The 22,217-nt window shown below is 36.8% G+C and overlaps 1 protein-coding gene across 1 annotated transcript in view; it reads right to left on the bottom strand.

Moving 5' to 3' along the window:
* Positions 1-9,027: 9,027 nt before the first annotated feature.
* LOC121380797 (growth/differentiation factor 8-like) overlaps positions 9,028-22,217 on the bottom strand; it is a 36,990-nt gene continuing 23,800 nt past the window's right edge. Inside the window, exons 2-3 of the mRNA XM_041509773.1 lie at positions 20,368-20,756; positions 9,028-17,306 (exon numbers count right to left, since the gene is read on the bottom strand). Coding sequence (XP_041365707.1) covers positions 16,935-17,306; positions 20,368-20,756 — 761 coding nt within the window. The 3' untranslated portion in view covers positions 9,028-16,934. The remainder of the gene's footprint in view (positions 17,307-20,367; positions 20,757-22,217) is intronic.

The following is a 22,217-nucleotide window of genomic DNA, read 5'->3' as shown; positions in this document are numbered from 1 at the left end:
GAAAAGCTGCAACATTTATTGTGAGACTACCAGCGTTTTGCTTTGGCGTCATTCTGTTCTAGAAAAGGTAACGTTTCCCTGGAATATAGGGTAGTGTAGTCACGGTATAGATTAACCCCATTTAGAATTGCAATATGTAGTGGAATATATCATCTAAGATGCTTTGCTAATTCCATATACCACTGCTCATGCATGCAGTTTATATGGAACATTTCAGTTCAATGCATTTCCAATGGACCCTTTTTGCATGCACATCTAGTGACACATCCTTTAAGAATCTTGCAACCACACGTATCCAAATCACAGCAAGCTTTTGGCGCCACATGTACTGTATACACGACTGGCTGTCCATCCCCACCCCTCTGGAGTGGATGCATTGTGTTCACTTTGTTAATTGGTGGATCATATTCCAGCTTGGTATGCATTCATGTTGAGTTCTGCAGTAAGGCATCCTGGGCTTGTGGAATGGTTTCTATTGTCTTCCCCTTTTAGCGGTACACCATCTTCCTTGCGTTGTCAACCTATTTTAGGTCGCTTGCCTCTAAAGCACTCCAGTAGCTGAAAGCATTGAGCATCTTTATCTATGGATGTGTAAGGATTAAGCACCATGTAAATAAAAATAAGATTTACAACATGGTGGCAGTTTTGTGCATCGCAGGCTATCATTGAACCGTTTTTCAAAACAAAAATAGAGTGTCACACCCTTAGAAGTAGGGACAGGAATGTATCTTTACCCAAGACGTCATATATGCCACTGATGTATAAAATGGAAAGTATTTGCCTTTACCAAAGGCAAATCAAATACTCGCATTTTGATGCATGCTAATCAAATGATGGAACTTTCCAATTAGAATGACAAGTATACGTGTTTCAACAGCACACCAAACTGTTGACAAAACCATTCAGAATAGCATCCTGAACATGAATTAAAAGCCTAGTGTCTGCTTCCTCGTGGTTACATGCTGGCATATAACGATTGGTTCCTTGAAAAATACCTATGACACCATATCATGTAATGATTATTTCCTTGTCTTCAGGGCAGTCTATAGTGGCAATTTTGGTGGTGAGGAATGCAAAACGTTCCTGCTTGATGGTTGGATAATGTAAAACGCTTGCCTACTGTTCCTATCAGTAACGTGATATTTGATCAGAATGCCAACAATATATTTGTTACTTACATCACTACACAGTCAGAATATTCTAAAATAGTTGATGTGGTATGGGAGACATATATCACGTGCAGCAACAAGGAATTCAAAAGAAAAGCGAGGTGATCAAAAAAGCAGACACTATGATATATATGATATCCTGGATAAAGAGAAATCATTGGTCCTGCCTCTCTTCTGCATCTTCACGGGAAGTGACACTACTTTTGCTTCCTTTGGAAAATACCGGCCTCAGTGGCGTCGTGGTTAGGCCATCGGTCTACAGGCTGGTAGGTACTGAGTTCGGATCCCAGTCGAGGCATGGGATTTTTAATCCAGATACCGGCTCCAAACCCTGAGAGTGCTCCGCAAGGCTCAATGGGTAGGTGTAAACCACTTGCACCGACCAGTGATCCATAACTGGTTCAACAAAGGCCATGGTTTGTGCTATCCTGCCTGTGGGAAGCGCAAATAAAAGATCCCTTGCTGCTAATCGGAAAGAGTAGCCCATGTAGTGGCGACAGCGGGTATCCTCTCAAAATCTGTGTGGTCCGTAACCATATGTCTGACGCCATATAACCGTAAATAAAATGTGTTGAGTGCGTCGTTAAATAAAACATTTCTTTCTTTCTTTATTTTCCTTTGGAAATGTAAAATAAGTCGGGATTGGGGTTAAGACTAGTGCCGTGGAGCGTGTTAACAGAGCAAAGAAGGTGTTGTACTGCCGACATGGGGAGACAGTGGAAACCATCCCACCCACCCAGGAAGCCCTACTCATAACAAGTTGCCTTTTAATCTGGAATCTATAGTATACTAGTAATACGCAAGATCTTCTTAACTATTTCTAATCTTTCTCATTGCTTCTCTTTTAATCTGGAATATTTAGTATACTAGTAATACGCAAGATCTTCTTAACTATTTCTAATCTTTCTCATTGCTTCTCTTTTAATCTGGAATATTTAGTATACTAGTAATGCGCAAGATCTTCGTAACAATTTCTAATCTTTCGCATTGCTTCTCCTCTTTTAATCTGGAATCTATAGTATACTAGTAATACGCAAGATCTTCTTAACTATTTCTAATCTTTCTCATTGTTTCTCCTCTTTTAATTGGAATCTATAGTATACTAGTAATATGCAAGATGTTCTTAACTATTTCTAATCTTTCTTATCACTTCTCTTTTAATCTGGAATCTATAGTATACTAGTAATATGCAAGATGTTCTTGACTATTTATAATCTTTCTCATCGCTTCCCCTCTTTTAATCTGGAATCTATAGTATACTAGTAATATGCAAGATCTTCTTAACAATTTCTAATCTTTCTCATCACTTCTCCTCTTTTGATCTACACTGCTAATCGCCTTCTTTGCACTTGGCAAGGATATTTCAGTGCTCAGGTTTAGTCGATTTACCGTACACACATCACCAAAATATTGCCCACCCCTGTACCAACCCCATAACCTCTCCCTGCATGTATCTCAGATATTCAAAAGTACATTTAGAATTGATGTAGCATTAACAATGGGTAAGAACCATGCATTTAAATGCAAGTACTTGCAAGTTATTAAGAAATCCTAACACGGAAAAGGGAAGTGCGTTTGTCCAACAGGGGGCACTGCTGACTTGGCTCCATATCTGAATGTGACTACAACGTGTCTTAAGTCCATATCTGAGTGTGACTATAACGTGTCTTAAGTCCATATCTGAATGTGACTATAACGTGTCTTAAGTCCATATCTGAAAATGCTTGAAATGGGTCACGGTATATATGTGCAAAGTTTCATGCTTTTAACCAAAAGTGCACAATTTTTGTGTTATCTGTCCCCACTAATGTTTTTATATAAAGAATATATATAAAAGTAAAGAAGATGAAACTTGTTCACAGTCATGAATGAGAACAATAATTACACAGAATAGCCCTCACTTATATAGGAATTGCTAAGCAAAACAGGTGTACAATATAGTAGAGGCAAAATAATACAGTTCTGTGACCAATTTACGGCGACAAAGAGTCCATGGGCCAAACCCCGACATATAACGAATTGGTATCATCTGGGCGGGCAAATTCTCACGGTGTTGATTCAATAGCCCTATTAATAAATTAGACTTGTAAGTAGTAGCTTTTTGGTGGATATCACCCCATAAACACAGTGAGGCGAGGACAAATTATTGTACAATATTTTGGGGTAGGGATAACAAAATGTATCATAACTTTGTAACCAATGGACACAGCACACATTAGCACTAAAAATGTTTATAATACAGACTGATATATAATATATACAAATTGGTGTCATATTTAGGTCATCGAAGGTCGAAAGGTTATCACATTTTGTTGATTAAAAAATCCGACACTGGTACAAATGGTACTTCTGCTTCATGCATGAGGGACATATTTCAACTCAACTGCCTAGAATTTAAATGATATACACCCTGTGAGTAATTAAAGGGGTCATTATTAAATTGTTTTGAAAAAATGTGCCTTTAATTGCAACAAACTGAAAGTCATATTTACAAAACTAACATAAAAGTGTGAAAATCCCATAATTATTTGCAAGCAGTCAACAGATCGTTACTATCAGTAACAATTTAAAAATAGTTTACTATTGCTTTAGCTTTCAACATTTAAAAGGGACCACTCGTCCAAGATTCGTTATGGTTACCATCGTAGATTTCCAACAGTTTACTTTGAAAGGATCTATTTGCATGCTCATCTAGTGTCACATCCACTCAGACTCTTGTAACCACACTTAACCAATTCAGTGCAGGCTTTGGAAGACAAGTTGGTATATTCCAATATCTCAACACTCGTACCACCTAGGCTCACAGTTTGACATTTGGTCTAACTTAGAGTTTTGAGGGTAATGAAGGCAGAAATATGCAAAATATCAGAGATGGGGCGATTACTTGACAAAAGTAATCGATTACGATTACGATTACTTTAGAATGTCACGATTACGATTACAAAATAATTGAAAGTAATCGATTACGATTGCGAATACATTGTCTAGCAATCATGATTACATTTCCACAAATCTACACAAATAATAAAAATGATGTTACCACCATGAAGTTATGCACTTTATTTTACAACCATACCGATTTCATTCATTGAAAGACCATGGATAATTTTGGATTATTTATTAAATTATTTCAAACATTTATAAACGTATGTATACTGCATGGAGGGAATCAGTTTCCAAAACCAGATTTATTATTCTTAAATTTGGATTATTGACGAAAAGGTACCCATAACCATAGGTATACTTATTGTATCAATGCATAACATATATATTTTGTTATATTATTGAAATAAGCCATAATTAGTAATTGCAAACTGTCTGATCACTATTACTTGGGTTTTTTTTTTGTAGAACGTATACCATTTAATACCATCCACAAATTATTATTATTATTTTTTTTTTAATCTATAAATGAAGAAATAAAGAACGAAATCAAAAGAACAAACAAGTAAATAAATAACTAAATTGATATCTGCATACATATACATGTGCACAAGTTGCTCATTGCATTTAATTGTTGACATTATAAAAATGACTATTATTAATGAATCGATTTGCAGTTATGTTTGCTTTGTGCCATATTATAAGGATCCAATTGTATCGGTGAAAACTACAAGTATCTTGGTCTGGGTGTGTTTATTTTGGTATCATTAGAAGCGCCGCGTTTCGTAGAACATCTATTAAAATCAGCTTTCGGGAATTTTTATCAGACGTATTAATATTTTAAGCTATTTTAAAGGAAAATAAACCAAGGTTTATCGTGATAGACTACTTTCAACTGGGTGTTTGCTTAATTAGTTACGTTATTTGTGGTTGTGTCTGCGACAGGGTGAGGGTGACTGCCAATGGAATCAAGCTTCAGTTGCAGTCGTAACCAGTAACAAAAGAAAAGAAAGTTTGCCACGGTACCATTGGTGGACTTTCACACCTGTGATAAAACGAGATATTGTCAAGCGTTTCGTAGTTGAATTCAAACTGCACGAATTTGTCTTTGCACCCGCACCATGTTTTTTTTATTACTGATGCATTCCATCCTAGCTAACTAAGGGAAGTCAACTAGGGTTCCAGAAGCAAAGACATGCAGGAAAAACGATACCCAGCTATCCAGACAGCCTGAAGACAAACCAAGTAAGCCTACTAAAATCCTATATTTAGGGGCGGGAATCAAAATTCTTCAAAATAAGTACCTAGATTGGTGCATATATATCTATACAATTGCTACTTGCCACCGTTAGTTTCGTTTTATTGCATTGGTAATAAAGTTAAGTATGCCAAGCACTAGGCTTTTTAAACCAATACCTACACTATAAGGGTTTAACCCTTCAAATTAGATAGTTAGGCTAGTTTAATTCCCTCTCCGTCATTGTATTCAATGCTATACAAGGACGGAGGGGGATGGGTGGTCATGAATGACCGTTGAACTCGCTAGAATAGGGACTTGACACAAAACTAGGATTCACACACAGACTACACGCTCACTGCATCGGTGCACCGGGTGCATTGACTAATGATAACAAAGCACCCGCCCCCATGTAATGGCCCAGCACGTACTCTAATAAGGAACCGGACAAAAGAATACCGGTTTCGAGTACACAATTGCAATGCACCCGGGGGAAGCTGAACAAAAGAATATCGGCCTCCCCCACCCAAACCCCCAATACTTGCTGCTGGTAATAACTTGGTACTTGGTGATGCCTCGACCAGAAGCAGTTAGGCCCTTTATAAGGGGCAACCTAGGGAGACACCACAGCATCATAGAGGTCTAAAATTAACGAGCTACTCTCGATTCACTAATATCAAAACCTATATTAGCTCGGCCATTTACCTTTCGACCGACCGTCTAAAATTGCGCACCCTTTTCTCTTTGGCATTTAACTGCTCCATTCAAATTCCATAGCATCACCCCCACCCCCACCCGCCTGCTACCGATTTGATCGGGCTGTTGGTGCTCCCTTGCACCTGCCAGTGCAGGCGGTCCCTCCTCTCCCCCCCCCCCACCCCCCTTTCCTGTGATGGACGGAGGAGCCGGCTCTGGTGCCCACGACAGGTGTTCACTACAACAGCTTGTTCTGAATGTGCACGTAAAACCCTATGTCATGATATGACATTTTGAATTCAGACCGTGATAACGCTGTATATGCATTCAGACGCAACGCAAGTGTTTTATTATAAAAACAAATATATATATATATATATATATATATATATATATATCTATTATTCATTTTTTTTACGGCAATGAATTAGGACACAAAACTGGGGCATACTGCAGCGCCCTTTTATATATTGCTAGCTAGAACACTGTATTCATTCAAGTGGTTTTATAGTAAACGTAAACACGATATATAGGCCTACCATTATGTGAATGTGTCTTCATCCCCTGGGTAACATTCATTTGATAATCCAGACGTTATGATCTCCTGTTTCTCAAGGCAAATAATAGTTCTACTATGAGAGTAGTAAACAATGGGAGATCAGTTCTACTGACTGACCAGTACTGCTTCTAACTATAGGCACTGTTACTGGAGTTGATGCTAAACACATCTAAGTTTAGTAAATAATTATGAGTAATCATGAAAGTAATCGCTGATTACGATTACATTAGCAATGTAATCGATTGCGATTACATGAAAACATGTAATCGATTACAATCAATTACAATTACTGATTACGATTACCCCATCTCTGCACTAGATGTGTGTTTTATAAAAGGAACGACATATACAAACAAATTATTCAGGAAAAAAGCTGCAATGTCGTTTGGGAGTCTTGGTTTACCATAATTTTTCTGCAGGTTTTGGAAGCTAAAGTTTGATTAAGGGTATTCCACACAAGAATAGTGACTACTTCCTCGAATATCTTTATCCTACTCATCTTGTCTAAATTATTTGATGCTACACATAATGCTTGTATCCCATACAACATCGTATTTTGGAATGTTCTATGTTATATGAAACAAATACACTGTCAGCATACTCATCAAATGTCAGGTGTTTGGTAACCAGGTAGGTCTAACTAGTATGATTTTTTTTTCGTTATCGTTCACCACCAAGATTGCAGACTGCCATAAAGCAAATGATCATTATATCTGGTGTCACTGTTATTCTTCGACGACCCAATCATAACGTATTTTGGATGTTTAAATATTGAAATCCAAAGCAATGGTAAACTATTTTCAAATTGTTACTGGTAGTGTGTAAGGATCTGTTGACTGTCTGCAAGTAATTATGACACCAATGTGTGTGTGTGTGTGTGTGTGTGTGTGTGTGTGTGTGTGTGTGTGTATATATATATATCAGTGTGTCATCATCCACCACCACAATTTTAATTGCTACATCCTTTCACAATGATCATGTCGGAACCCACCTTGTGTGTACAAACTATTGAAGAATGGTAGAATCGATTTACCTCCCAAACGGATAATCTTGCTCTACAAAAGATGGCAACCGCTTTACGACATCATTGGGGCAACGGTTCGAGTGGAATTCGTTCAAGGCATACCCATGGATTTGGAAAACGACTATTATTTGGATCCATGAATTAGAAATCTCATCGTGTTAGATGACTTGATGTCTACGGCCAATAAAGATTCTCGTATCATGGACCATTTTACAGAAGGAAGTCATCACAGAAACTTCGTGAGCACTCGTCTGAGATGTCTTGATAGAAACCCCGCTCGGCTCTTTCTCTGATTATTCCAACCAATACCCCACGGTTGGTTTATTGGTATGTACCGTCCTGTCTAAGTGAAAGTGCATATAAAAGATCCCATGTGGCGGGTTTCTTCTAAGACTTATACCTGTCAGAATTACCGACGTTTGACATTTAACAACCGAAGATTAATAAATCTATGTACTCTAGTGGTGTTGTTAAACAAAACAAACTTTTCCCCTCACCCATATACCTGATGAGCTTAGCTTGTCATCACTGAATCACCTAACGCTGAAAGATGCATCCTGTCTTAATGAAAGCATAGTGTAATTCAATATCCCACAAGCTAGTAATTGATATTTCGCCTCGTTCTCCGGAAGTTTCCTCAAGCTACTTACCAGGGCGTACCATAAACACACTGTTTGTATCAACAAGCATTTTAATCACCTTTCTCAAAGAATTCGCTCTGAAACAGACCCTTGGTTAAATATCGTCAACGCACAGAAAGAAAAATACCTCTAAGTTTCGAGTTATCATTGGCCTGTGTATATTGACAAAAATGGATTTAATGTGTTCTGTGGTGGTGTGTAGTAACATTTTTTTTCTAAAATATTATTATTGTTTCCTATATTCACTATTCTTGGAGGTCGGATTGCATCATTCAGGTCGGTACCACACACAGAAGTGATCATTGCGCTTGTTTATTGTTCTAATAGTACAGTATTTGGAGGTTGTGGTGTGAAATAACTTTTGTTCTCTTTTATTTTTATTGTTTTGCAGACGTTGTAATTGTTTAAACATCCAAACTATCTGTATAATCTTTCTTTATTAATCATCTTTATATGACGTCATATTTAGCAGTTATTTAGCAGTTCCTTTCTGATGATAAGATGAAACATGTAAAAGGATAGTTATTTCTTAAAATTGTTTTTTAAATACATATATACTGTACACTTGTTTTCTTTTATCATTTATATATATAAACTTCGATAACTCGATCTTGAAGGGGACGAGAAATAGTTCGAGTTTCAGGGAGTTCGAGTTTTCGAAATTAATATATTATTATAAGAGCTCAAATTTAAAACTGCATTACAACTGGATGATTTCGTTTGATATTGTAAGAAGAGTGCGCTTCACTGCCTGTGATACATTTGGTTTGCGTATATTGTAAAAGTAAGTAAATAACAAAACAAAACGATAACCCAGATGAATTTAAAATATATATGCTTGGGCATATACATATATTTAATAACAGAAAAAAAACAACACAAACGAAGGCATTTACATACACCTGCTTCGACCTCCAATACCGCTTTGTATTTCGTCTCCATGTCTTTCACTGCCAATTTTCGCTTTACACCTCTACTTTCTTTCTCCAATCTGGCTATACCCCCATTTCTGGTCCCTTCGCCAGATTGCTTAGATGTCAAGAAAGCAGAACTTTTTACAACCGATCTGGCTAATAGTTGCGTTGGATAACACACGTCCATCCATGAAATCTCTTTTAACCTGCTGTATGTCCTTGATGATTAATTATGAATATTGCCACTGTATTTGTTTTCATAAAGTGGTATCAGTGCATAGTATTCATCCCAGATCTAAACAAAGTCATCAACATCTACTTTTCATTCCTCAAAAAATGTATTCATGTTAAGCCATTTGTATTGTTCTGTCTACTGATTGGTTGCTTGTTTGGGGTCTCACAGAACCATTGGTAATTAATTCCAGTAATAATAAGGTACATAGAAGGAAAGACAGACAGAACTATAGGGAGTAAGGGCATATAATGTGCCATTCTCATGACATCAAAGTGATAAGTGACCGCTTTAGCAAGTTAACACGATTTCCTCAAAATACGATCATACGGAATTGGCAGTCTGATGCGGATAAAGGCAATCAACAAATTACAGCTTAATTATATTTGGTTAAATTGTAAGGCCACAATATACTGGGATAGGAATTCCCGTGTCATATGAAAGTTTGTGTCTTGGATTACCATGAGACCTGGCACTGTTAAATATTTGGATCAAAAATTATATGATAGCAATTTGCAGGGGATGATTTTGTCTGTCCGTTTCTCACTTGCCTCATTGAATGAATGGCTTGACAGAAACTAGTTCCAAACTATTACAGCAACATAGCAATATGTATTACTTCGACAGAATAAAGTCTGCAAATCACATCATCATGTCAATAGCAAAACTCCTATATCGAATTTTGGGGTAGCAACTGTTTAACAGCAATAGTTCATTTAAATCAATGCGATTGACTATTAACTCATTATTCGAACACATCTTTCTTGTGTTTAAAATGTTCAGAGACTAGGTCATTAAGCCACACAAGAAGCACCGCAGCTTCTGTCTACCTAATTCCCCATGTAACAAAAAGTGCAGTACTAGGGTACAAGGCAAATGAATTATTACTTTCAGTATTTTGTACTGACTACATGTGTAACTGAGGGTTATCTGTTTGTCACCAAATTGTCATGTGCCACTTTTGCCAACAGTTTGTATTAGTAAGTGTAGCAGTAAGAGACAAATTGAATTATCGAGTCCAAATGTATAAGTTCTAGTATGTAATCCTACTGGTCCAGCAACGTAATCAAATGCACATACATTTTTGTAATATAATTAATCGCTGGCAATATCAGAGGTCATGTGCAGCGTCAGTGTGCATCAACCTTAATTGGATATATCATAATATGCACGTTAAACAAAGTTCCCCTTTACCAATTACCATGGCTTTTTGATTCAGATGAGGTCTTTTAATAAACTACTATGAAATCCTTTATTTTAGTTGGTTTAAATTTTCGTGATTTTCCTAAACACACACACACACACACACGCACGCACGCACGCACACACACACACACACGCACACACACACGCACGCACGCACACACACACACACACACACACACGTTAGTTGAGAGCACTCCCTAAAATTAGTAGTCACATGAGCTTCTCGACAGTGTTGTATTTTTCACAGAATAGATTCCGACATAGAAATTGTATTTAACTGCATGGAGTAATTAATGGTGGTGTGTAACCTGTAGTCACATCACCGCCGAGGCCCATCAAACTGGTATAAATACGTTTGGCAGTTGTGTAAAAATAATTAATTCATTGACTGTTATAAGCATTTACTTTATTTACTTATCTTTACTGTGTGCATATACACTGACGTTCTGACACAACATAATAACAAGTAATAATTTTTGTTCATATAAAACCGTACATCATTTATGCAATAAACATAATGCATATGTAATATTTAAATACGTAACACATTATTCTAAACAGAACAGTATTTAAGCGGGGAATGAATAATACAACCCACGTCACGTGATTAGGGAACTTTCAGTTATCAACGTACGGGTAAGCTGTGAGGTGTGGTGGCCAATAATTCGGAATAAAAAATATTGGTAGTAAATCTTAAGGCAGAGATGAATTTTACTTGTAGAATGCAGGTAATTGCACTTCATGACATCTAGTGTTCAACATTTTACGGCGGAGTATACTCTCGGACCCCTTAGAAACCTTGCTTTGCCCCCTTAATCTGTCACCCCCCCCCCCCCCACCCCTTTCCATGTCTACTTGCTTCCGCTGTGCCTATTTTAGAAATATACTCCTTTCAAAAGTTTATAACTTGTATACGGTTTTAGCGGAGGGGAAGAGAGGGAGGGATACTATCCATACTTTCGTTTTTTTTTTTTTTTTTTTTTTTATGTTGGTCTTGTGGGTTTTTTGTTGTTGGGGGGGGGGTTGGGGGGGGGGGCGATTGTGTTCGCACCGTTGCTCATTCCTAAATTCAGTGTGAGGGTGTGTGACGATTGTGATATTATTATACAAGGCAACAGTCAACTCATTTTTATTTTGTGATACGTTGTGATTCGTATATTTATTGTCATTTATTGCAAATTAACATCCGATTGATTTTAATTATGCCTTAATAATAATGTTCATAATTATAGCCAAATTATTAAATGAAAACAAAATAATTAAACATGTAAGAGTGTCATGATTTTTGTTTGTTTTTATTTGTTGTGTTTTTGTATTTTCTTGTTTGTTTCACGTAGGGTTTTTTTTTTTTTTACACGGTATATGTTAGTTGAGAGCACTCCCTAAAATTGGTAGTCACATGACCCTCTCGTGTTTGTTATTTATTTATTAGATTTTTTTTGTATTCGAGTTTTGATTCTTTACTCAAATGCTATTTTCAGAATTTCCCCCTCAAATGCTACTTTCAGAATTTCCCCCTCATATGCTATTTTAAGAATTTTCCCTTCAAATGCTATTTTCAGGATTTTCGCTCTTCCTATGCAGTTTAAGAAGTATCATTAGTCACACTCCTGGTTTTTTTTTTTGGAGAACCAAAAATAAGTGTTTTGTGAATTATGAAAATGATAATTGTGTACGACTTCATATCCAATTCTAGGATTCACACAATATTAAGCGGGAATCCCTGTTAATCAGTTGCGCCGTCTGCCCAGATTAAACCACAATGAGACAATTCGCAAGTCCTTTCATTCTCAAAACTGCAGGTGTTTATTTTCTGTATTTTTATATGTAGTCCCCCCCCCCCCCCCCCCCCCCCTCCCCCATTTGTGATACAATAACTAAACATTAATCAATCCCACATATAATATTTTCATATTTAACTTGAGAATCTAAAAATTGTAATGTGATGCTATCGAGGTTAACAGTAGTTTCGTGAATCCTTGGCGAGGAATATAAAATGCTTAAACATGCTTCATCTTGAATGCATTATAATAGCAACTAGTTATTTGTGAATAAAATTAAAATTCAAACTGTTGACGTCATGCGTTAACCTGTTGGCCACCCTTATTGGTATTTGCAGTAATATAAATTTATAAATAGTAGTAAATTAATGTATTTCTTTTTTGTGGGCTTCTAATTCAAACTATAAAAAAAATTTCATTTCACAAGAAAAGATACAAAATTTTTATAATAGGCCTACAACTTTGAGATTCGACATTATTAGCACACCACTGTCGCCGGCATTTTAAATGTTTTTATTCCCATGCAACACTATCATAATTACTGTAATTTATACTACAGCAATCTTTTCCCTCAAAAAAAAGTATTGGTATTACTGTACAAAAGCAAAACAAATCCATATAATAGCTCGACCCCCCCAAAAAAATAATTAAAATGCTAAACCAGCAAAATACATCAAAGTGTATCAATATAATTTAGACCTCTAGACAACATTGCTAATTAGTTATATAATTGCTAATGTGAAAAGAACTGCTATTAATTTTATTCAATACATTCAGACAGCCAGATTCCAAATATATCGTATTATAAATAAGCGTAATATCGTATTATAAATAGCAAGACTAGCGTTTACAAACCATTAAAACTCTGTTTTATTAACTCCATATCCGCGTGAAACTGTTCACTAAAATATCGAAACTTACAGTACCACGTGAAACCGTGTACCATATACTTTAGAATCAATGCTAACAAAGTATACCTTCTACTTTAGAATAACTGCTAAAACAGCATGCCATATACTTTAGAACCATTGTAAAAACAGTATACCATATACTTTAGAATCATTGTTAAAACAGCATACCATACTTTAGAATCACTGCTTAAAGAGTATGCCATACACTTTAGAACCCCCGCTGTTGACAACTTTACCTGTCCTTGAACAGCTCCAAATACGGTGGTTGTTATTGGACGTTAGATAACATCCCATGGACCAATTTAAAGACACCTGCAGTACCGGATCCAGGGGGTAAATAGCCACCCCCTCCCTGGGCATGTTTATTTTATTTTATTTTATTTTATTATATATATATATATATATATATGTTTTTTTTTTTTTTTATTTTTTTTTTTTTTGGGGGGGGGGGGGGGGGGAGAGAGAGAGATTTAAAACCGGGCACTAAATCCACTGTTACTGGTATGAACCGTATGACCGTGTCGGTTGTGGCCTTGTGTAAACGTGGCCTTATTGTGTTGTGGTAGGGAATAAAATCATGATTATTGTCACCCTGTGCTTTATTCGTCGTGTTTCCCGAACTCCTGGTATAATATTAATTGATTTGACAGGGATTCGTTAGTGCGTGTCATTAAAAGTTTTAGCTTTGTATTGATGTCCCTTGGACTTGTGATACGCAATTGGTCATTCCTATGATCTGACGTTAAAATTAATATACCGGGTACTGTTACTGCACAATTTTGTTGTTCATGAAGATGTCGGTTCAAACTGTTATAAATACCTTATTATATTTATATTTTATCAGTTCCACGGAAGCTTTTCTCAGAATCAATAACATGGGTCATGCTGCAACGAACTTTGTTTTAGGCAATGTTCACATATGTAGAGTATTTTCTTGAACATTATTCTTATTTACAGTGCTTAATTTAAATACGATTTTGCTTTATAGATACCGTCAGTTGTGCTTTCCTGGACATTAGAAAACGCCATGATAGAAGATATACAGTAAGACAAGATAAGAGACTAACACTGATATTACGAACTATACAACCCAGTTCCAACAATACTGTACGTTAATACATGCCTTACGCGAGACAGATAACACGGTCTGCAATACAACACTGCGCAGGCAATATGCCGCATACTAGAAACCCGCGAAACATACATAAGTAAAGTATTTTACATGGAGAGCAACCGCATTTGTGCTGTAGTTTTATTATCATCCAAGCACACGAAAAACAAAGACACCAACGAGAATAGGTTACAACAAGTAACAACGGTGGAGTAGGATGGGCGGTACGAAGCAACAATACTTGTTTCAGTAATGTCTTGTTCACATAAAAACACATTTATACAGTATGACATGTCATACTGGACAATTAACAATTCCTGTGCAATTATATAAGAACGTAGCAGTTGAGCAACAATGTTCTTTGAAACTAAGAAAAAGAAACAACTACAGTATTGATAATGACCTATGCAAGAGAGACAATATTATGGCAATTGTACTGCAATATTGACAGGTTATAATACTAGTAGTTGTACTGCAATATGAAAAGGTAATAATACTTGTAGTTGTACACAAATATAAACAGGTAATAATAGTAGTAGTTGTACAGCAATATGGACTGTTAAAAATACTAGTAGGCCCTAGTCGTAAAGTAATATTGAAAGGTAATATTATTAGTTGTACAGCAAATACATGGACAGGCAAAAATACTATTGGTTGTAGAGCAATATAGGGACAGGCAATAATGCTAGTAGTAGTACAGCAATTTGGAAAGGCAATACAAGTTGTACAGAAATACGGAAAAGGCAATAATAGTACAGCAACGACATTTGGGTAATACAACATGTCTGGTAAACGGGAACACAAAATGCATTTGCAAAATATCACAATGAAAATATCAACGATACTCGAGAGTCATTGGTGTAATTGTTAATGTGATGTGCACACTTTTGATTGGTTAAGCTAGTTTTGAACTAGATATCACGAGACATGCTTGTCATAAAATAAAGTACTGCTAATACTATCCTCAAGCAAATTACACTTGCACAGTGGTACAAGCTACTAGACGCTATCTGGCTTGTTGCAAGCACAAATACGCGGTCTAGTAATTTAAACTTGTTAAAAATATATATATGTGCTATCAAATAGCGTTTCTATATTAGCATAATGTGCACTTGTGGATAGTGCCTAGATGAGTTATGTGCATGTGTTTCGTTTGCACAGTGTTGTTGTTGTTGTTTGTTTGTTTTTTCACCGTAACGTTTCTTTTTCAACCCTTGCTTTAAAGAAACTGTCCACATTTTGCTGCCGGTGTATCCAGTTCATAGAAGCCCTTTAATGACTAAAGTTGCATATTAAATGATTTTTCTTGTTTGAGGCACCCGTGTATCCAATCGTCCTAATCTTTGTGGTAATCTAACTGGATTTTACCTCTCAATAATTTCGTAATTAAGAAATATATCTCAAGTTTAATACAGCAAAAATGTGTCATCTGCAATATTATTACTTACAGATAGCTTCTACTTGCTTTCAACCCACGGATTTTTATTACAATTACAATGACGTTAGAGCGAGTACTAATATTAAGACGACCAGATACACATTGAATATACAGACACCGATACTCTAAAGGCAACGCCAGACGACACGAGAATAGCCGATTTTATCGCAACCGAACAGCCGCGGGACGTGGCCCAGTGGCAAAGAGTTGGTCTGGGATCATACCCGTCGGTGGGCCCAGCCCGTTCTCCACAACTAGTGTAAGAAAGGCCGTGCTATGTCCTATACTGTGTGTGGGATGGTGCATATAAAAGAGCCATTGCTGCTAATCGGAAGGAGTAGTCCATTACGTGGCGACCGCGGGTTTCCTCTCTCAATATCTGTGTGGTCTGTAACCATATATCCAACGCCATATTACCGTAATTAAAATGTGTTAAGTGCGTCGTTAAATAAAACATTCCTTCCGTCCTTTGAACCGGTCAAATCGTAATTTTGTCTTGTCACAATCAGCTATATTTGTACGAAACACTTGTATCGTGTGGCGCCGCCGTAAGCAAGAAAATATATTTAACGTGTAAATTTAGTTGCTAAAAGGTCTCTGTTAGTCGTAAACATTTTAACAGTGGCAGCAAACTGGAGCCAGTCTCTCGACCTGTATTGACTAACAGAATGCATGAGCAGTATCGTAGATCGTTGCCTCTTGATCACTACCGCCAATGCACACAATGTACTTGAAAGACTTGGTTCTAAAGGCAAAATTCCGATTCATTCTCCGCTGCCCTATTCGTTCGCTTTCGTGAAAGCATCACAATCCACCAGTCTGGTCACTGGACTGAGTTATTGTAAACACAGAAGTATTACACATGAACCTTACTTACGCACAAACAAAAGTAACTGAACTGTTCTTTAGAACGCAATCCAGAAATTATCATTCATATATATATATATATATATATATATATATATTGTTTTAATGTGAACGGTTCCATGTTCCATTCCTAAAGTCCGTGCGATTCTTTGCAATACACTTCCGAACAGACCGATGTTAAAAGAAAGCCTCTACTCATGGATTTCACTGAAAGAATTCATCTTAGTGTAATTCGTATAGCACCTTTTAGCATCACTAGCACTTTTTATGTACAGCCGCATCGCCTGACCTTCATGTTCTGTAGCAGCGTGAAGAGGACGTTGTGGGAATGATCAAAATACAACAGCGTCAACGGCGACAGTTTTGTTGGCGTGCAACAAGACCCGGTCATGGAGGCTTGTTGGCGCAGATAAGCATGGCTGTGTTCGTCTTGCATCTGCATTCGGCAGGCTCCGGAGCAGTAGTCGGCCTTGTAGTGGTTAGGGGCGATAACCCAGTCCCAGCCGAAGTCGACGAAGCTGACTTCCAGGGAATGTCGGCAACAGCGAGTCTCTGTGGAGTTTTCTCCGCACACCAAAGGAACGCTCCGTCTGTAGCGGTGTCTGTACTGGGAGGTCTTGATTTCGATCATCGGTTCCTGCAAATAAAGCACGCAGTGCAATCATATACGGAACAACAACAGACACGAAAATATTATTTTGGTTTTCTTTAATTTATTTAAAACTAATCAATTTGTGGATGATCATATACATTAAAGTTAATGGAAAATTACGAAAAAAAAGAGGACCCCCCAAACCCCCTCGCTTATTTGCAATTTAAAATATTCTAATATGATTTTCATGTGTTGGAATATGTGGGGTTTAAAGGCGACATGGGAAAATGACTAAATTAAATAAATGGGGTCCATCTACAACAGTCAATGTGTCGATTTCAAATCCCATAAACAAGAATTAAAACAAAAACTGCGATCAATTTATACAACAGTGTTTGTTTTGGATATTACAAACTCTTCTAGGGGGTCAACTTTATACATTATTCAACATTACATTTGACTTCAAAACCTATTGATTAATGGCTCATTTTACGATTCAGATGTCAAGAAATCACGGTTAAAGTCATCCAATTTAAAAATGTTCACGGATGAGCATACCCCGGACCCCCTATCCGTCCTGAACCCTGATCACTGCTCTCTCTCTCTCTCTCTCTCTCTCTCTCTCCCTCCTTACTCCCCCCCCCCACCCCCCACACACACGTAACCAGTGACATCTGGTGCGTATAAGGCCATCTAAATACAAATATTCTTGGGTTAAAATACTTTTTGAATTGTTGCTTTAAAATAACTAATTTTGCGATTCAGATGCCAAGAAAAGGCGTTTAAAACCATTAAATTGAAAAAAACAAAAAAACCATTCCCGGGGAGGATACCTCTGAACACCCATAGACGTCTCAATCCCTGATCAATGCCCCTCCCTCCCTTTCCACTTAACCGGTGAGATCTGATGTGGTTAAGGCCATCTAAATAAAAACATTCTTGGGTTATATTACTATGCAAAATAATCCTTAAAATAGTTTTTAAAATGTTGTTTAAAAATGGCTAGTATTGCTATTCAGATGCCAAGAAAAAGCTTTTAATGCCATCCAATTTAAAAAAAAAAAAATGTCCTATGGGAGCATACCCCGGACCTCCTAGACATCTCGGACGCTGCTTAATAACGACCTTGAATGATCTTGCCCCCCCCCCCCCCATTAGTAGTGATATTTTATTAATATTAGTTGTTAATTCTGCTTTGCAGAAGAAACAAATAGAAAGTAAATAATTTGGCTTGAGATTTGAATGATTATAGAAACTGGAACGATTACATCTTGGGTGATAAACTGAATGTCCACCGACTTTATGGAAACGAAACTTAATTTTTCCTGCTTTCTGTCATGGACGAAAGACTTGGCGAGAGCCAACACTTGCGCCCATAACAGGCGTGTGCTACAACAGCTTGTTCTGAACATGCACGTAAACCCTAAGTCATCAAGTCAAGCAAACCAACTTCTCACAACAGAAAAGAAAGTTGTCATTAAAGCTGTGTGTTTACAGTTTCATTGTAAATTTTTATTTTTGAAGAAAAATCACTATTGTCCGAACCAAATTGTTAACAACTACGAAAAATTACTCTCCTACCTTTAATTGCCGTTAGATTTCCTCCAAAGTTTGTCCAGACACAAATCTTGAAAAAACCATTACAATGACACAGAATCTACATACCAGATAATAACCATGTCACCTATATCGACTTCGCTGAGAGCGCATAGGGAAAAAAGCATGTAATTTTGTATCAGCTGCCATTTTGACTTTTTATGGAATATTCTTCAAGAGGGGTGAAAGGATAGGACTTAATCTAACAACGTCATAACATGTTATGATATAAAAGCAAACGTGATGACGTCATATTACTTTTATTATTATTATTATTATTATTATTATTATTATAATGATACCACTAGAGATCATCAATTTCATATTAATTGTGTCACATACTTTGGAGGCTTTCACCCTTCTTGAAGAGTATTCCATAAACAAGCAACATGGCAGACGGCAGAAAACTGCATGTATTTTCCCTATGCAATCTCAGCAAAGACAATATCGTCGACATCGTTGCAGTCTCTTGTGTGGAATCTGTATATTTGTAGTGGGTTTTTTTGCGATTTGTGTCTGGACAAACTTTGGAGGAAATCTAACGGCAATTAAAGGTAGGAGAGTACTTTTTTGTAGTTGTTAACAATTTGGTTCGGTAATAGTAGAGAACGATATTTTTTACTGAAGCGAACTGAGCTCTTGCCCTTCTGTCTAGTTACGCAGGCCCGCAATCTATTTAAAATTAGCTCCACTATTACATGTGGATCTAACACCAGCCAGTTGGAGCTCATGTCCACCAATCAAAACCTTACTTGCAGAATCCTGCCAGTGATTTAAAAATAATTTGAAAACATTCCGAATTATCCTGAGGGTATACGACATGTTTCGTGTGAATTACGAATGCCTTAAAACATGTTTTATTTTATAAAATAAATAATTTGTAATGTAAAACTGAAGACTGATTTAATTTGTTTTTTAATAAATAAATAAATAAATTTTAATGTAAAATTGAAGACTGATAACCCACCCCGTACATATTGGTATGGTTCGCTGTACTGCGGCCACTAAAATAGACTCGCCCGATATTTTTAGAATTTGTATGCTCCCAAATAACGTTATAAAAGGCGAAGTGTGATTGGTCAATATTTAAATTATTATTTACAGACGAAATGTTACCTGGACATTGGGGACTACGCAGTGTTGTTAGTTTTAAATCACTGGCAGGATTCTGCAAGTAAGGTTTTGATTGGTGGACATGAGCTCCAACTGGCTGGTGTTAGATCCACATGTAATAGTGGAGCTAATTTTAATTAGATTGACTATTATAGTACAACAAATATAGTTAAAAATACACATATTTCATGTTCCTTTGTCTTTAAAATGCTCCACCTTCAGTAATGAAGCAATTGTCTACGTGGAATAGATCCCAAACATGTGTTAACGCACGGCAGGTGTAACTGCTAGTAGACTTACGTAGCAGAAATAGGCCCCAGACTATTAATGTAATATTAGCGTTCTATATAAGGAATAGCAGCATGAAAGATTTAGTTGATATAATAAAGCTACATACATATCCCTCCGTTTTCTTGTCGGTCGGTGGTGTGACGATGAGGTTTGTCTGGTCGTGGTCCAGGGCGGTAAGACGCAGACCAAAGTTTGTGTCGGGGTGGTTTTTCCAGCGGTGCACTATACTGGAGACGTCGAAGTGATGCCACCCTCTGGCCTTTTCTGTGAGATACTTGCGCTTTAAGACAAGATGAGCCCGCAGTGGTGAAAGATTGCCAAAATACGGTGGTGGTTTCAGTTTAAACACTTTTATTTCAACGAGCGTCTTTTTCCGGGTGGAAGGTTTCACATACATCCATAACACAGCCTTCTTAATTTTCGAGTACTTTGACACTTCTTTCGGCAGTTCGAAGTAACAGATTGTGCTGTCATTGGCACTCAAATGAAGAGGTGCTACAAAAACAAAGTAAAAAAACAACAAAATGTAACAAGATTTGCGTGTTGAATAATACTGAAGTTCTCATTTATAAACAAACTGAAATAAAGTTATTTGTAACACAAAAAGAACCATTCGATTTAAATAATGTTTAAGTGTTATTAAAATTCTAATTCGAAAAATGTGCGAAATATTTAAGAATTGAAAACAGTTTTGAAATAGCGGTACATTTTATTAACTAATTATTACTACAGATAATACAGATCTTACTAGTACTTTATTTAGATAGAACTTTCTTCTAAAAAGGTTAGCTTGTTTTGTTTAACACCACCACTAGAGCACATTGATTGATTAAGCATCGGCTATTGGATGTCAAACATTTGGTAATTATGACAATCTTAGGAAAAAAACCCGCTACAAGCAAGGGATCCTTTATATACACCATTCCACAGACATGATAGCACATACCACTGCCTTTGATATACCAGTTGTGATGCACTGGATCCCACACCTACCGCACATCAGACGATCGTTTTACCACTGGGCTGTGTTCAATCAGTCCACTGGTGTATCAAAGGCCGTGGTTTGTACTATTCTGTCTGTGGGATGGTGCATATAAAATATCCCTTGCTACTAATTAAAAAATATGTTGTGGGTTTCCTCTCTAAGAATATATCTCCAAATTACCAAATGTTTGACATACAGTAGCCGATTATTAATAAATCAATGTGCTCTAGTGGTGTCGTTAAACAAAACAAAAAACTTTAACCCCTTCTTATAAAACTAATATGTTTCCTTTCATTATATTATGTTAATATTAATCCATGAGTCAGGACCCAACATTTGGCCATTGGGTACCACCTGGGGAGACGAATACTCATAGTGATTTTTGTCAAGGCCTACATCCCTGAATGGAAAATTTATGATAGCGTTGCAAGACTCATAGCTTTCTGTGTGTATCTACCCGTTCTGTGACCCTACCCCCATTTCCATGATAGTTATATTTTTACAGAATTGCTAAAGGGTGACTATATTAAAAGCATTGTGTCATGGGGATCCTACAATACCCGTAACTAAATGAAACACGATTATCCAAATATCTCTGCTAATTGTCTATCTATTAGATCTCGCTGTAACGGGCAGTTATACCCGCGTGGCTCGTCTAGGTATGATCAGCGATAAGATCTTATATAAAGTATATGTAATATAGCACGTTTAGTTCACTAGAAAACACAACAAAAACACAATACACTTTGGAATCTGTATTAATACTACGCTGACAAATGTACTGCCGCAGTAGTTAATTAACAACAACAAATAATAACAACCCAGAACTGATCACTTAATTAGTTAATCTCTAGGTGTCTAGTTTACACAATATTGTAATCACTTCACCGTGACACAACACTCACACGTGTGATAATTGAGAAACGCTTCCAGGGGAACTTAATTAATAAAGGAATTACAACTCTATTCCT

The sequence above is a fragment of the Gigantopelta aegis genome, chromosome 9 (genome assembly GCF_016097555.1).
Source record: "Gigantopelta aegis isolate Gae_Host chromosome 9, Gae_host_genome, whole genome shotgun sequence".
NCBI lineage: Eukaryota > Metazoa > Mollusca > Gastropoda > Neomphalida > Peltospiridae > Gigantopelta > Gigantopelta aegis.
This window is presented reverse-complemented; position numbering and strand designations above follow the sequence as displayed.